The sequence below is a fragment of the Bactrocera oleae genome, chromosome 3 (assembly GCF_042242935.1).
Source record: "Bactrocera oleae isolate idBacOlea1 chromosome 3, idBacOlea1, whole genome shotgun sequence".
Lineage (NCBI taxonomy): Eukaryota > Metazoa > Arthropoda > Insecta > Diptera > Tephritidae > Bactrocera > Bactrocera oleae.
Window position 1 is genome coordinate 92,737,222 of NC_091537.1, and position 16,645 is coordinate 92,753,866.

At 35.3% G+C, this 16,645-nt stretch overlaps 2 protein-coding genes across 4 annotated transcripts in view; one reads left to right on the forward strand and one right to left on the reverse strand.

The window, feature by feature from the left end:
• loh (lonely heart) overlaps positions 1-16,645 on the forward strand; it is a 78,946-nt gene that overhangs the window by 19,315 nt on the left and 42,986 nt on the right. The window contains exons 3-4 of the mRNA XM_070107241.1: positions 8,467-8,536; positions 12,863-13,650. Of these exons, the coding sequence (XP_069963342.1) occupies positions 8,467-8,536; positions 12,863-13,650 (858 nt within the window). The remainder of the gene's footprint in view (positions 1-8,466; positions 8,537-12,862; positions 13,651-16,645) is intronic.
• Positions 2,400-5,617, reverse strand: LOC106625502 (putative inorganic phosphate cotransporter). 3 transcript variants are annotated; one of them, XM_070107238.1, is made up of 4 exons: positions 5,520-5,617; positions 3,979-4,115; positions 2,839-3,912; positions 2,400-2,771 (listed from the first exon to the last, which is right to left on the reverse strand). In XM_070107238.1, the coding sequence occupies exons 1-4, from the start codon at positions 5,527-5,529 to the stop codon at positions 2,541-2,543; spliced, it is 1,452 nt and encodes a 483-aa protein (XP_069963339.1). In that variant the 5' UTR covers positions 5,530-5,617; the 3' UTR covers positions 2,400-2,540. The 3 variants fall into 3 exon arrangements, with proteins under 3 accessions (XP_069963339.1, XP_069963337.1, XP_069963338.1); XM_070107236.1 differs by lacking the exon at positions 5,520-5,617 and adding an exon at positions 5,117-5,513; XM_070107237.1 differs by lacking the exon at positions 5,520-5,617 and adding an exon at positions 5,117-5,513 and having other exon boundaries at positions 2,422-2,787.

The following is a 16,645-nucleotide window of genomic DNA, read 5'->3' on the forward strand; positions in this document are numbered from 1 at the left end:
GAATAATATTGATCTACTATATGACGGGTTGAATTAAGATCAACATTAAAATAAATATTTATATAAATTTAATTTCATTTGGAAACAAAGGGTCCAGAATATATTTCACCTCAACCTGTGATGTGTTCACTTTGAAAGCTTTCAATGTTATCAAATTATATTTCAATGCCAATATTCCGGCTATAAGGTCAGCTGTTTCCACTTCCGTATCACGCTTCAAACATTTTGATAACTTTTTAAGCGAGTTGCCTTGTTATGGCACATTGTCGAAACGAGTACATATCTTGGCTTAAGCTGGGAACATAGTGATAAAGAAATGTTAAATGTTTTAGAAAACAACACCAAATAGTGAAATGGAGTTACAGCAAGGTCATTGGTAAGACAGGATACCGGTCGGTAGAAAATTATGCGATTTTGTGATAAAGAAGACTTATTGAGTCCATCAATGACTCTGAAATAATTCGTAGTTTTATGAACTACCAACTGAATTGATAAAAAACTGAATTTTCTCGTATTTTAATACAAATATCAAAATAGTATCCTGAGCCAATACAAGCATGCCGACGCTTAATGCAATTTCCACAAGTGTATGGGTATAAGTTATGGTATAAGCCTCGACTGGCATTCAGTATCTTCAGAAAATTTTGGATTTTCACCTTCCGCTCATTTTTGGAGCGCCATTCACTAGATTGTTGTCTTTTGTGACCTTGGCGTCGTTTATGCAAAAGATACAGGCCTTTTGGTACGAGCCTAGTCCCAAAACTATAACCAACTGTGTTGAGTAGCTATATCGACGATTTTTAGGCATTGTTACATAAAAAGAGGGTGTACCAATCTGGGAATACAATTTTATCGATTTGGTTTGCGCGCGTGGTTTAAATGTACCAGTCCGAGTCAAATTTAATTAGATAGTATATATTGTGTTAAATATGGGACATTTAAACTACCTGTTTATTGTCTAGTCAAAGCAAAGTTTTTAGTTGCTGATTAAAGTAATTCTTTTTTGTTTTTTCATATTAATTTTGTGAATCTTTTGTTTATATTTTTAACTTAAGTTAGCTAGTAAGTATTTGCACTATGTAATATTTACCTCGAACCCAGCCCATAAATTCTTGCACGCAACTGATTCTTACGCTCACCGTGAGTTTTAACTAAGATCAGTATCCGTGGAATTCGCGGTTGCGGTCAAACGTCAAGCGACTCCAACCGTCAGCTGTCAATTGCGTCAACACAGATAGCCGCAACTTATGACAGTAAGTCAAACTAAGTATATTTAGTATTATTATTAATTTATCAATGAAAATATTTCTAATATTTAAGTAACAGCAGTTAATTGTTTCCCACACACATTCACCACTGACTACCGATTGCATCGCTTATCGGCTCACTGCTTAACCCTTCACATTGCCTAGTGGCATTTTGAGCACACAACATGTAACATATGTATGTCCACATGTATGTATGTAGTTGTGGTTTCTGGTTGCACATTGCGTGCTCACATGTCATGACAGTGATTTTTCATGTTTCATTTTTTTATGTTGTTGTTACTGTATGCTCGATTGTTTGTTGTGATTTTTTCTAATGATGTCTATTTGTATTTATCACGTTATAATTTGTTGTTGTTGCGCTTTTCTGGTTTCGTCAAATGTCATAATTCTAACGGTTCGCTTGATTGAAGGTTGGCATAACAATTCCATTGACATTTGGTGGTCAATAGTAACTGAATGTTGCGTGTTCGTGATGCATCTATGGCAAGTGAACTTAAGACAACTGACTGTCTTCAAATGAATAGGCGTACATACATACATATGTATGTATACAATTTAAGGGTAGGCACATCTGGAAACAATATGCATATAAGAATTATTAATGCATATAAGTATTATATATGCATATAAGTGATTTTTACCGAGAAATCGCTTCCACTATTTCAAATTAGCTCAAGAAGTTTGAAAAAGCTATTGATATTTGAATACTGATTTAAAAGTTGTACACCTTTGAACTGAAAGGATGGGTGCTATTAAAGCATTTATATCTGAAACTATTTGATATTCGTGGTGCTATATGGGGTACAAGGAACTTGGTATTAAATCACTCACTGAAGCTTGGAGATAGACACTCACTAAACTTCGTTTGCTATTTGAGTTAAAGTTCTCTTAGGGTGAAGTTAAAGTTCTCTTAGGGTTAGGTGTATTTACGGTACTTAGCTCGACATACGATTTCAAGGCTCCATCGAATCTCATATTTGCATTTAAACCGGATTTTGAATGAAATTATATTTTATAAAGCGATTCTTCACAGGTTTCTAGAAATCTTTACTTAGAAGTTTGTAGCAATAAAAATTTTATTAAATATTGAGAAAACCAATGTTTTATTTTAAATTTTATTAAATACTTTTTTGGACTTTTGGACATTTGTCGTAACATAAATATATATGGTATGTGTGATTTCGTTTATGCATATCTATATAAAAAATAATACTAATACTATAAAATAACTAAATTATAAATACTTTAAAGTCTTGATCTCTCAATAGCATTTTATTTATCACCAACTGCCTTTTTCTCATTTTGTACATTTTCCAAATGTTTGACTGCTTTCTCTACAGTAACTTGCTTGCACACAGCTTTTTCTGCGTCCTTCTCTTGCTGAAAGTCCACCGAGTTCCATGACTGCGTTTCCGAGGTGCCCCAAATAATGTAAAACAGATTGCCCAGAAAGAAAATTATGGCGGATATTGCGAAGATTATTTGCCACTGCGTGCGATTGTGCTGTTATTGCGTAGAACTATATTTAATATAGAGAATTTTAGTTTCCACTTTTCAAAGAGTTATTTACCTTATCTGTTACAATAACGCCAACAAGTAGCGGCGAGAGGATCGGCACAATATTCACGATAGTATTAGATAAGCCCATTAGTATGCCCGCGTGATTAGGCGCCAGGTCGATTGTGTTAAGCGTGCAGCCTATGGTTGAGCCGCCATTGATGCCCACATTGAGTGTCATCAACACGATAGCCAGTGTTTGTTGAGATGAGTCTAAGAAACCGATACTAATAAGCAAGAGCGCCGGTATCCACAGTGAGATCGTATTGATTGTTTTGCGCATCGCTGTCAGGGTGAGTATATTTCGTTTGGTGAGTAGATTTGCTATCACCAAGTAGACGTATAATGAAAGCCACATAGTCAGGTAGGGCAGTGCCGAAAATAGACCGTTCTTCTTGATTTCCATATTCAGTACGCCATGCATGTAGGAAGGTATTTGTGCTTGCAATGTGGTGAAACCCCAAGCCTCAGCACAACGTCCCACGAGGAAGGCTAGAAACGGTACTGAAGTGAAGATTGCACGCCAAGGTACTGGTATTTTTTGTTTGTGAAAGTCATCATTGCGTTCCAGTGATGTTTCAATGTACTTGCACTCCTGTGGCGAGATGAATTTTGAGGAAGGCGCATTATCTGAGGCGAATACAAGCCAAACTGCGCACCAAACAAAGCATAGTGACGCAGATACATAAGAAATACCAGGCCAGCCCAGCGAACTGCTAGCAATGAAACCGCTTGACGCCAATGCTATAACTGTACCGCAGTCAGTGCCAGACAGACTTAGCGCTCCTAAAAGATTGCGTTCATGCAGTGGCGACCACTTGGCGAGGTGGTCGTGTATGGCAGGAAAGATAACTCCTTGGAAGAGACCCTGTAACAGACGTATGACACAAAATATGGGCCAACCGCCGAGCCGCACACAGGTTGGCGTTATAAAACTGCAAACAGCGGAGGCGAATGTGGCGATGAGTATAGTTATTTTGGCGCCGAAACGACGACTCAAATAGCCACCGGGAAACTGTGTGAGCACATAGCCCCAATAGAAGCTGGAGAGTATGTAGGATTTGTGCTGCTCATTCCAGTCAAAATCCTTTAAATAACATAGTAGTTTAAATAACATACAGCTTAGTAGAATTTAATATGCTCCGGAACTTACCGGAAAATCTGGATTCGTTGTATTGGCGTTTGTCATGGCTACTATAGCCACGGATACATTTACACGACTCACATAGACCACAATTATATTGAAAAAGAGCAGCAGGGCCTGCAGGTGCCGTATTCCAAAGAGAGGCGCTAAAAATTATTTTGAATAAGGGAGTTAGTTAGTATCTCCACTTTTTAATTTAAGAGCTTATATTATTTGAGAAATCAATAATATTTGTTTTTGTTTTTTTGCTCAAGTTATATTATTTTAATCACGATTGTTTAACCCTTATGTTAGTAACCAACTTTACCGACGTCTTTTAGCAACCGGGTACCTGGGTACCACGATCTGAGTATTATTATTATTTTGTTTATATTATTAAAAAAAAAAATTTCTAAAAAATTGTTTTCTTCAAATATTAATAGTCAGTGACAATTTAAAGGAAAAAAAATATAAAAATAATGAACTCACAAATAGCTTTCTTTTAAGTTAAAAAACGATGATTTGAGAGCTTAAAATGATATATTGAATTTTTTTTAAGCTATTCGTACAACCCGGTTACTAACATAAGAGTTAAGCTGCCTTCGAGAAAACGACAGACAAATTTCCGTGTACAGCAAGCTTATGAATGCAATGTTGATACATTAGCCTAGTCCACATTTGAAGAATTTTATTTGAACTCAAATACGGAAAGTTATGACCTACTTAGTTCATTTTCGTGCAACTAGATTTAACCTGCACATGTAGTATCAGTTTTTTTACACGCTATGCTCTTTGAAAACAGTTTTGGAGTCAGGCCTAATTACAAGGCACTTACTTAATAAAATGTTAAGGAAATTAGGTAAATGATGTAGTGTTGCTTTTGCTTTTGTTGTCTTAACACTCTGACCGATATATTTTTCACACAAACATTACTTAGACGTCACTTGGTGTTGATTTATTTTATTGATTTTCTTTTATGATCTTATTGATAGTTTTCTTTATAGAGTTGCTCCAAAATTGCCATTGCTTTTTTTCTTTTGATTAGTAGATTTCATGGCAGTCTCGATAGTATGCAATACAAGTACAAATAAACTTTATATCTTTTTGAATTTCAATTAACTATCTTTAGCATTCACTATTCTCTTTATGTAAATATTTTTTTACAAACCGTTTGTCGAAGGAGTCACCATTTGATTACTGTTATTTGTTTCTTTTTCCTTTTTTGGTTTATTTTAAAACTGTTTTCCGAATTTTTAGCGCACTTGTCAGCATACGTTCAATCGATTATGTTTCCTATTAAACATAAAGAATTCCAAACTGTGCAAGAGTTTTTAAAAGACTGATGACTGATCACCGGACCATGCAAACATTGCCGTTCGTCATTTATTTATTTTGATAAAATATATTCACCAACGACATGTTTTTGCTGTTAGTACTGATGCTTTTGCCTAATTAACAACTATTGTAGAACAAATGTCGCATGCTTGTAAAACAACTTCTCAGTTTAGATGCAACTCATTGCTCCTAAACTTCCAAGAATGTATGACGTAAAAGCGTTATTCCTTGCTTACGTTTTTCCATTGCTTGATTTCTGGTTCTCTAATCGCAAACCGTTTTGTGTTTAACGTGTTCTTTACGCGGCCCTGTTTCGAAATGTTTTAAGTAAAAATCTGCAAACGTTCGGACAATATATCCTAACTTTATATTTATAATCGCTAAATATTTGAACAACTGTCACCGATTGACAAACGTTGTGGGTATTGTGTTGGTACTGCGAAAAAAGTACGTCCAATTTGAGGTTATACGTCATTTTGGTTTGATAAATATTAGTACAAAAGAAAAACAAAAATAACTGTATTTACTGGAGGAAATCCTTCATACTTTTAAGAAAAACTGAGACAAACTTATACGAATTACTCACACTTTCGATTATCTATAAGTACACCTCGTCACTCACGTTTATTAAATGCGTCATTACATATAAATATTTTCGAAATAATAATTATTTTAACTGGGCAAATATATTTTCAGTATTCTAAATAACCAACGGGTGTTTGTAATCATTATAGATGTGCGCATTAGATTTGTGAAGAAAGTTTGTTTGGTCGGTTGCACCGTTTGTATGACGGCTATATGCTATAGTGGTCCGATATCGACCGTTCCGACAAATGAGCAGCTCCTTAGTGAGATAAGGACAGATGCAAAATTTAATATCGATAGCTTGATTTGTAACCTTACTGCATTTAAGCCTATTGAACAGTGGCTAGTCAGAATGCCTACCATCGCGACATGTTGAATCTTACTAAGAGCAAGTAGTTTAGAGGAACTCTCACGTTTCCTTTTGGGCTAGAAAAAGCCTCACAAGTTTTGGTTGTTAACCAGCGCTAGCACTCACGGAAGGTTGATACATCTAACTGGAGGACAGCGGTGTACCGACTCGAACTCGACTCGACTGTCAATCTGTTGATATATGGGTAAGGGTTCTCTTTCTAGCGCATTGCTTTGAAATTTCCTGCGATTCCGCTATGATCCAGCATTCAAACAAGTCTGACATCAATATAGATAGCTTGATGCTATTGATGGAGATGTCAAAGGCTTTGCCAGGTCTTGAGCGCACTGTCAGCGAGCTTAAGGTCAGTATTGTAGCTCTGCTATCAGAGTGAATGAAAACCTCTCTGAGGGAAGTAGCACTTCGGGGCTGTACATCTACTGCTACCTTAATAGTAGTGACCTCCGCTTGAACGACACACTGCAGTGGTCTGGTAGCCTGCAGCTAGAGTTGATGGAGAGCTCCCGACAGAAGACTGCATCCCCTACATTTCCCTAAGCTTCGATCAATCCGTGAAAAAGCTAACTGCTCCTCTTCTACAGCCGCTTTGCCTCGCCCACATATCTCTTCCACGTATTTGCGCAGAGAAGGAACCGCTCGGCAAAGGTTACGCAATGCAGTGGTCCAAGTAACCATCGCTGCAATCGAATAGCGTTATAATCATATACCCAGCTCCCCTGAGTCTTATAGCAGTCTTTGCCGGTGGGACTAAAACTTTAAACTTTTCCATATTAGGGCCCCTGCTTTTTCTACGGATATGAAAAGTTGTGTTTAGTGTGACGTTCGAAGAAATAGGCTCAAAATTCATTTGAAAAGTCTTCTCGGATCGACCGATGTTCTTTTAAGGCAGAAAGGGACTAATCGCCTCTCGTAGTGTTGTGAAACTTTATTGGGAGCGATTTTGAAAGCGTTCCAAACTTTTTCAATCCATCGCTCTACTTATGGCTTATTGAGTTGAGAAGTTGGCTTTAATTTATATATGAGAAACGAGTTCTTCGTCGTCAATAAATTAGAAAGAAGCAGTAAAATCTCTTGAATTTAACTGGCGGCATTGCCAACTCCATTTATCTATTTTAGAAAAGGTATTTTTGCACAACAAACTTTTCGCCAAGTCTAGTAAACACATGCCAAATTATCTACGCAAAAGTAAAAACAAATAAGAATCGAAATAAAAATATTTGAACAGATGTATTTACAGTAATACCAAACAGCCTTTCTGACGACTTTGTATTTCAATGTAAGGCGCTAGATTTTAGACCAAACGTAGCAGGACTAAATTATTTGCGAACTGCAACTTATGGGCTATTTAAATTAGCCCAACAAAACGACTTTGGCAGCTGAATTTTTGTGGAGTACAATAATTTGTCGATATATGTTTACTACTTGCCATTAGTCTACATCGCTTGTCATCTTTGTTTTCACAAAATCAATTTTTCTTCTGCGGTGCGGCGGTGTGAAGAGAGCGAGCAAAGCTACTCTATTTTTCAGCACTTCATTAGTTCAATTCACTTATGATTTCAATTTGCATTGCAACATCTTCATTTTCATCTTCATCTGTGCGCACACCATTACAGCAGACATTTTTCAAAATCCATACACAACATTCGAATTATATACAATACATAGACTACTATATATGTATGTATATTATAAGCACATATACTATACATTGGCATTTATGCTTTGCTGCCGCCGTCACTTGTTGCTGATGATTTTGCACTTCATTGGTTTGCTTTGATTGGGAGCCTTCGAACAGCTTCCAGCAACTAATCTGCTTCACACACAGCTGCATACATTATGTACATTTGTACATACATATTTATAGCGCCACTGCAGGTTCAAAAAAGCCGCCTGCAGCTTGGACATCTTCTTATTTTGCCATTTTGAAGACGCTTACATATCTATAAAAATTATTTTCATCGGGATGGAAGAATTTCCATTAATGTCGATATACTGTTATATAGATAATCTCCGACGTACTGAAGTGCCTTAATTTGAAAATGAAGTTTTTGAGCTGAATATATAGTACATACTTATGTATTTGTAAATCATATTGTACTTCTGTTCAATAAGTTTTAATGGAAAAGAGTTCAAGTCATGAAGAAAAATATGCAACATTTAAATATTTTTTTTAAGATTATTCTTAGTAATGTATTGATTAAATATACATATTTTTCTTCTTTTTTCAGACTGTGTCTCCTCCTTCTGCTGATCATAACCATAGTTGGTGCAGACATATCAACTGTAGAACGAATACGGGTAAGATCTAGAAAGACAAAAATCAAGTAAGAATATTTAAGTTAAAAGTCTTTCAAAAGGAGAGTTTACTTAACATTTAAAAACTGCACTTTCTCTACATATTTAGTAAATAAACATGTACGAGGTGTGTTAAAAAAGTAACGGAGTTTTCGTTGTTTGAAAATCATATTTATTGGTTTGTCTACAGCGTTTCTTCCAATCTTCTCAATTCTCTCAATTCGATTTTTGGGATAGCATTTAGCTTTTTTAGCGCTGCGCTTTAAGTGTCTTCTATGCTTGTAAACCGACGGCTCTTTAAGGTTCTCTTTATTTTTGAAATAGTTACACGGAGCCGTTTTTGGAGAATTTGTTTTTGGCCCCAAATCCACTAACAAATTTTTTGATTAATTTCTTTTAGTTCTAGTCTAGAGACATGAATTTTAAGTAATTTTTAAAGTGTCGTTATAAAAATTCAATCAATATTTTTATATATATATTAATGTTATTCAATAATGTTACAAGATTACAGAAAAAATTAAGAAAAGAAAATTTTTTTAATATAAAAAACTAGCAGCTGATGAAGTGGGGGGTCTCAAAAAATTGGCACATGAGCATACCCACGTTTTCAACCCTCCTAGTCATCTAAAATGAAAAAAAACGATTATCAATTTGCAATGAGGTCGTATCACTCGTATGAACTAGCGTTAAGTAAAAAAATATTTTGACAAAATAGCGACTGTTTGAAACAAAAAACGATTTTTTTGTACTATTTTATATTTTCTCGTATTTTTTAAAAATAGTAAAAATTGAAATTTGGGGATGAGGCTAGTTCATACTTGAGAGAGGTTCATAAAGAAGATTCTCTGAAAGTTTCAAATAAATCGGTCTAGTAGAACTTGAGGAATCGTGGGTATCGTATTGAAAAAGTTTGGTGTGAGATAAACGCATTTAAAGTTTTGCGTTAATTCTTTTGTTCGATTAGACCCAGCCGAACCAGTTTCGAGGCCGAGTCCTTAAAATGTCTGTATCTCCGAAAATAATTTAAATTTTCAAAAATACTCTCGTAGACATATTCTTAAACAGTTAAGCTTTGAAAATATGAAAAAAATCGATTTGTTTTTGAAATTCTACACTAGGATATCCCCTTAACAGAACAAAATCGCCAAGGTCATAAAAATACAACAAGCAAGCAAAGAGTACAGTTGAAAATGTATGACTCTGAAAATGTCGTACTTCAGTGTCATGTATATTAGGGTGGAGCGAAAAAAAATGTGTTTTTTTTGCTTAGCCTGAGGTGAAAAAAAATTTTTTTAACATCCCACTCACTTTTAAAGTAAAGTTTCTAGCCAAAATTTTTATTTCGTAAACAAATTGGAGAAGTGTTATAAAAGCTCTGCAGAGTCCACTTTTTGGCCAATTAAAATATATCAACTTAAAAAAAATTTTTGTGGTCATTATTGGAGTTTTACAAAAAGTCTTAAACGACAACATGCTTTCCTTAAGCGTTAAAATAAATTTTGAGTCAAAACCGTCACATTTGGTAATTTTTACATAATGCAAAGGTTTAAAACAAAAATAATTTTTTTTTATCCAAAAAAAATGTTTACTCGAAATTTACTTTAAAAGTGAGGTGGCCTCTAGATGAAACATGAGACCGAGCGTTGTCATGATGGAAAGTTACTGTCTCGTGTGTAGTCGCAATTTCCGGGCGGTTTTCCGTATTCACTCGCTTCAATTTGATGAGTTATTGCCGGTAGCGTTCCACATTAATGATATCCCCGGGATTTAGAATTCTGCACCTTCTAATCCCACCAAATATTACGTAAGTATCATGGATATTCGGCTTTGCCATTGACTTGGCTGATTGTACAAGTTTCACATATAATTTTTTGCGTTTAGGTTTGTTGTAATATATCCATTTTCCATAACCAGTTACAATCCGATGCAAAACCGACTTCTTTATGTAGCGATCCAGCAGCATTTCTGGCAATCGTTTTTCTACGTTTCTTGGCTTCAATTCATACTATGCCACCCAATTTCCTTGCTATTAGATGTGTCTGGCTGTTTTTAAATGTCTTGAACTGGCTGCTTGAGTGTCTTCCAAAGATTCTGCAAGCCTTTCTTGTGTTAGGTAACAATCTTCAGCAAGCAATGTTTCCAGTTCCTCATCTTCAAAATTTTTTGGCCGCCCGGGACTTTCTTCGCTTTCCAAGCCAAAATCAGCACTTTTAAATCGAGCAAAGCCTTTTGACACGTTCGCTCAGAAAGATTGTGTTCACCATAAATTCCTCCAAAATAATTTTGTACTTTTCATTTGATGATCTTATAGGAGATAACAGTTGTCAGATTTTGATCAGAAATATACCGATTCCATACTAATTTAAAACGGAGGACTGTTTAGTTTTAGCCTTAAAATTTTTTTTTACTGAAAACTATTGACCCACCTCTTACTTTCTGAACCAATTCTCCAAAAAAACATTCTATAAGTATAATATTTTTCTGACTAAACTAAACTTCACTGAAGTGTTATTTCGCGATGTTTGTGAGCCAGCAACATCTGTATAGCTTTACCGTTAAGCTGAGTAATAGCGCAACTCAGAGTGTGCTGAGTAAAAAACGCCGTAAAATAAACGTAGAAGTATTGATTGTTCACTTAACTGCTCGCAGTTTATTGTTACATATTTTTAGGCAGAAATTAATAGAAATAATAGTGCTAACATTCGTAAATAAATTTTAATACAACTTATCTTTTTTTATATTATGGGCGTAGTTTAATTAATGACTCTGTCAAACGTCTTAATTATATATAGTTATGCAATCATTACTTTTTTTCGTGAATGTAAATTTACGACCCATAAACACTTGGCAGTTGCGGTTGTGCCTATTACCGTTGACCTTCTCCTACAAAATAACTGAACTTTAAAGAATTCTTGTCATGTGTGCAAATATACGCACACATATGTATAGACATGTGTGTGTATGCAAATGCATTGGCCCAAAAAGTTTTTGAACTGTGAAAAAACTGATACAGCCGAATTTAGTCGAACTTTTCCCATGGGTGTGCCGTTCAACAGCATGATTTTTCACTCAATTTTGAGCAAAAGCACACCACAAAAACAACAACATCGACAACAACAATGTCGAAGAGCATTACGATCAATATCAGCGCTAACGCGCCCTGCTCATCTTTAATTGGACGCAGGAGTAAATGTAACAAAATAAACAAACGCTAAAATAACAACAACAATAACAAAATATAACCAAAAAAAAAACAACAACAAAACAAACAAAATGTAAAAAATACAAATCAATTTGCGGCTGAAATTAAATGTGAGATAAATCGAGCGACAAGTAATTTACAAGTCAATTGACCTTCACAAATATTTACAACAACAGCAATAAACACTACAAGAACCGCTACACTGCATATGCCTGCTCTGTTGTGTTTGTATGCGCGACATTTCGTCATAACGTTCAATGATCCATCAAATTTGTTCCAAATTTTGATAATCACTGTCAACGAAAGCGATTCTAATGGACGCCAAACCCCTAAAATGCTCGAAACGACGTATTGCCGCATCCAAATCTGTTTACACTGTGTGCGTGCCTGTGTGTGTGAGTACATTCTGTTTGTATTTATTTACTTTGTAATTCGATGTGCTCATCGTTGTTGTTGTTGTTGTTTTGTTGCTTGCCAATGAATGTACTTCCGTTTATCATTAAGATGCTTTGAAGCTCAGTGAATCTAGACGGACACACATACACAGATACATACTTACATATACAAGCATAGGTATGTGTATACAATGATCTATGATGATTGAATGCGGAGCGATGAGTGAGTGAGCGTTGATTCCAACGATATTCAATGTTGGCATTGAATAAATTAGGGGTTCTGGTAAATTTCAAATTAGAAGAATTTTCACATTAATAAGCATAGAGCTATGACGGAAAGATGAATTTTCGAAACGATTTTGCAGTCAAAATGGATCGATTCATAAATTGTAAGAAAAAGTGTTGTTGAAAAGTACGAAAATAGCTCAACCCACTCTAGCAATTTTAATAATTGCTTTGCTAGGTATTGGTCTATAAATAGTTTCGTACGGTTTGCCAAAAAATGGCGTAACTAGATTATTATTCTATATTCCGAACAAGCATTATCGTATATCGAATCACTATAGAATATAGCTGCCATACAAACTGACCGATTAATAACAAAATAATAATTTTTTTCTACCCTTTATTGTTATAAGAAATGCCACTGTGTAGGGTATATAGCATCTGAAATTAACGTTTTTACTTTGTTTTAATCTCATACTATTACAAGATTTTCTCTTTCTTAACCAGAAACACAAAGAATGGCTAAACCAACGAAGACAGCAGAAGAGCAATCGGCTTGCGTTACTCGTGAATCATCCGAAATCTAACTACGAAATGGCTAATCTATGGCGTTTTCCTAAATCAGGGCTTGAAACGAGTGCAAATGAGGTATTTCCAGAAAGCGAAGCTGGCGCACCAAACGTACAACAACAACAACCTTCTACTACAACAACGCCAACAACTTCGACGCTACCGATCACAACAACAAAGGGACTGGAGACAACATCAGCTGGAACTACAATCGACAACACCGCGATTCAAACAGTATTAGCCGCTATACCCACCACAGCGACAGCGACATCGACAGCCATAACCACAACTGCAACCGCTACACCTACAATGCAGCAACCAACAACAGAGTCCATTAAAATTTTAAATGATTTTAAAACAGTAAGAGCAACCGCCGCTGTAGCTCCCGTGGTTACTGGGACAACTGCGCGAGGGGCAGGTGTACCCGAAGCGCCTATTATAAGCGATAACGCTGTGACTCAGGCGCCTAAAATTGTAGTTGGTACGAAAACCACTACAGTAAGGACAACCACAACGACAAGCACTGAGTCATCGCAGACTACAGCTGTTGGAAATGTGTCTGATTTGAGGACAGGCGAGAGCTCAGCGGTGACAAGCACGAGGCGACCGAACGCTGGTCCACGTCAGCGTGCGTACCCGCGCTGGGCCAATTGGGGTAAATGGAGTGATTGCTCTCGTAGTTGCGGCGGCGGTGTACGCTTTCAGCAGAGGAAATGTATCAATCGGTGAGTGTCGATTTAGAATTAAGATTAAATAAGAGCTTGATTTTCGCACGAGATTGAGAATGTATAAGAGTGTGGTGTATTTTTATGATCATGATTTATCCACTTTTATGTTTTAAAGAATTTGTGCGTAAGAATAATGATATACTATCGGATCAAATTTGACCCGGATTGGTCCATTTATACCACTATGTGCGCAAAACAAAGAGAGACATTTTTTTTGGTAGATTGGTAGAGTATTTTCTTTATGTTCGAGTGATGTTTGATTTCTATATGACAATTGGTATGTCTCTTTACGACGCGAAATGCATTAGTATTTGAGCGGCACAAAGCAATCAGTGAAGGTCGTAAAGTCATCGAAAACATGCCTCTGTTAAAGACGACAACATCGAAGAAGTTAAAGAAAAAGTTTTTGAAAATCGTAGAGTTGGAATAAGAGAGATAGCAGAAGATCTCAACATCTCTAAGGGGTTGACTCAACACATTTTGCGAACCCTACAATCATCAAACGCATCATTATTGGTGACAAGACTTGGGGTTATGAATATGTCCTCGAAACTGTACCATAATCTAGCGAATGAAAATGAGAAATCGAAAAAATCTAAATTTGCTGAAGGCACTGAAAGCCATCTCAGCGGCGGCTTATAATAAGTGTGTGGAAAATTGGATTGATTGGAGCGTTATCATACTTTTATTCGCTCTGGAGCCTATTTTAAGGGCGATAATAAAGACTAGTCTTAAAATAAATTAAAATATAGTTAATTTTTGTAAGTCCGTATCAAATTTGATGAGATTATGTTGTGTTGTGGGCAGTTTAAGAGACTACTTGCTTAATGGTATCCATGACAATCGGGTACATGTACGGAACTGACTCTGTTTTATATAACTCTGATGTTTATACGGCCAATTACTGTCTACTCGATAGCAATTATTTGGGTATACTTTTCACCTGCTACAACGGAACTACTACAGGTTTAGAGAACATGCTATAACTCTTTCGATTTTCGGTACACCCTACAAATCTTATTTATATGCCAACAATCATAAACTTTACTGTGAATTTGCATACCAGTAAGAATACTAATTTAAATTACGAATGCTTTCATGTACACGAATATTAGGGTGGAGTGAAATTTTTTTTTAAAGTAAAGTTTGGAGTTAATATTGTTATTCCGTAAAAAATTTTTGATAAATGTTCTAGAAACTGCGGAGTGTCCTCTTCTGGCCAATTAAAAGTTATCAACCTAAAAATATTTTTTGTGGTCATTATTGGAGTTTTAACAAAAGTCTTAAACGACAACATGCTTTCCTTAAGCGTTAAAATAAATTTTGAGTCAAAACCGTCACATTGGGTAATTTTTACATAAATGTAAAGAGTTGAAACCAAAAATAATTTTTTTTGTCCAAAATTTTAATTTAAACTCGAAAGTTACTTTACAAGAGAGTTTGCCTCTAGATGTTAAAAAACATTTTTTTTGTCCAAAAATTTTCTTTTTTTATAATCTATTGATTTTGCCCTCAGACTAAGAAAAAAAAAGATTTTTTTTTCGATCCACCCTAATGTATATGTATGTCTGTACACGTGAATACATAAATATATATACATATGTAAACATATTTATTTATGACATTGCCTACCTAACCGCAATATGTGCTAATAAACATACACCTATGTGCAAATATATTTATTTGTTTTTAATTTTTCCGATGAAAACCTTCAATTGGTCATTTTTGTTTATTTATTTCATTTAATCGCTTTTTAAACGCGGCTTTTGTGGTCGAAATGCTTTTGCTTGAGTTTCAATCGAAAAAGGTAATCTCCCGGCCGGTTTTCTTAATTGACTTAGTTTAAAACCATAATATGTATACATATGTATATTTAGAACAAACATGATTGTGTACAAGCGAATCTATAACTTTTGTATGCAAATGCAAAGAATTACTATTCACCACATACTAATGGTTTTGTTGTCTCGTCATCATTAGTGTTGATGACGCGTAGGTTCTTCTGTTGTTCTCCCAATTCCACCATCACTAACATCGCCAGCACAAGCCCAAAAAACTCTTATCATTACAAAATCAAACAAGAAAATAAAACCAACACAACAAACAAGATTATTGACCGCGAAAGCTGGTCCAAAACAGTTCAGTAAGTAAGCGGGTGCCCACTGTTGTTGCTATTGCTACCAGTTTCACAGAAGACGGCGTCTATTGTCGCGAATATCCAGATACACTTTCGAATATAGCTCGTAAAGAGTCTAGTCTAGAGTTGAACAATATAGGTCTTTGAAGCGAAATCGTTTATTGGCTTTCTTCTGAATGCTGAAAATTTTGTTTTCACAAGTTTCTTTAGGAAAAAGTTTCCAAACTTAGACATAGTTAAACATAGCTTTGTGTGCAGTGGGCAGAAGTGGAAAATATTGAATTATAAATGCTAATCGATTGGTCAACATTCATACGAAATTATGTGTTAATTTATCTGCGAAGAGCGCAGCGCCGGCGAATTGATATACCTGGCTGTTACTTCAGCACATATGTACATACTTGTATGTGTGTATGTCTGTTTGTTTTTATGTACATGTAAAAAATGAGAGGCATAAAAGTACACTTGAAAGTTTAAGTGCCTCCAATTAGACCACTCAATTGATTTGCTAAACTTTTTGTTTCTAAAAATTTATTCACAAAAAGTTTTGTAAAAATAATGAATTCAATTCCTCAATACTACACAGGTGACTCAGTTAGTGCATTAAGTGAATTAATTATCTATTAAATTGAATTAATTAACTATTATTCTACAATAATTTGTATTGTGTTGCAATTACGCGAATACTTTTCCTGGTCGCAGACAACACAACTATTTTGCTAAGCAGCCAACCCTCACCTAAATCACTGAACGCAGTGAAATCATAGTCTTCCTTATATTTATGTCAATAATAGAAAATTAAAAAAAAAAAACATTCACCGATTTGTTAAGAGGATGATGATTAAGAGTTTGATT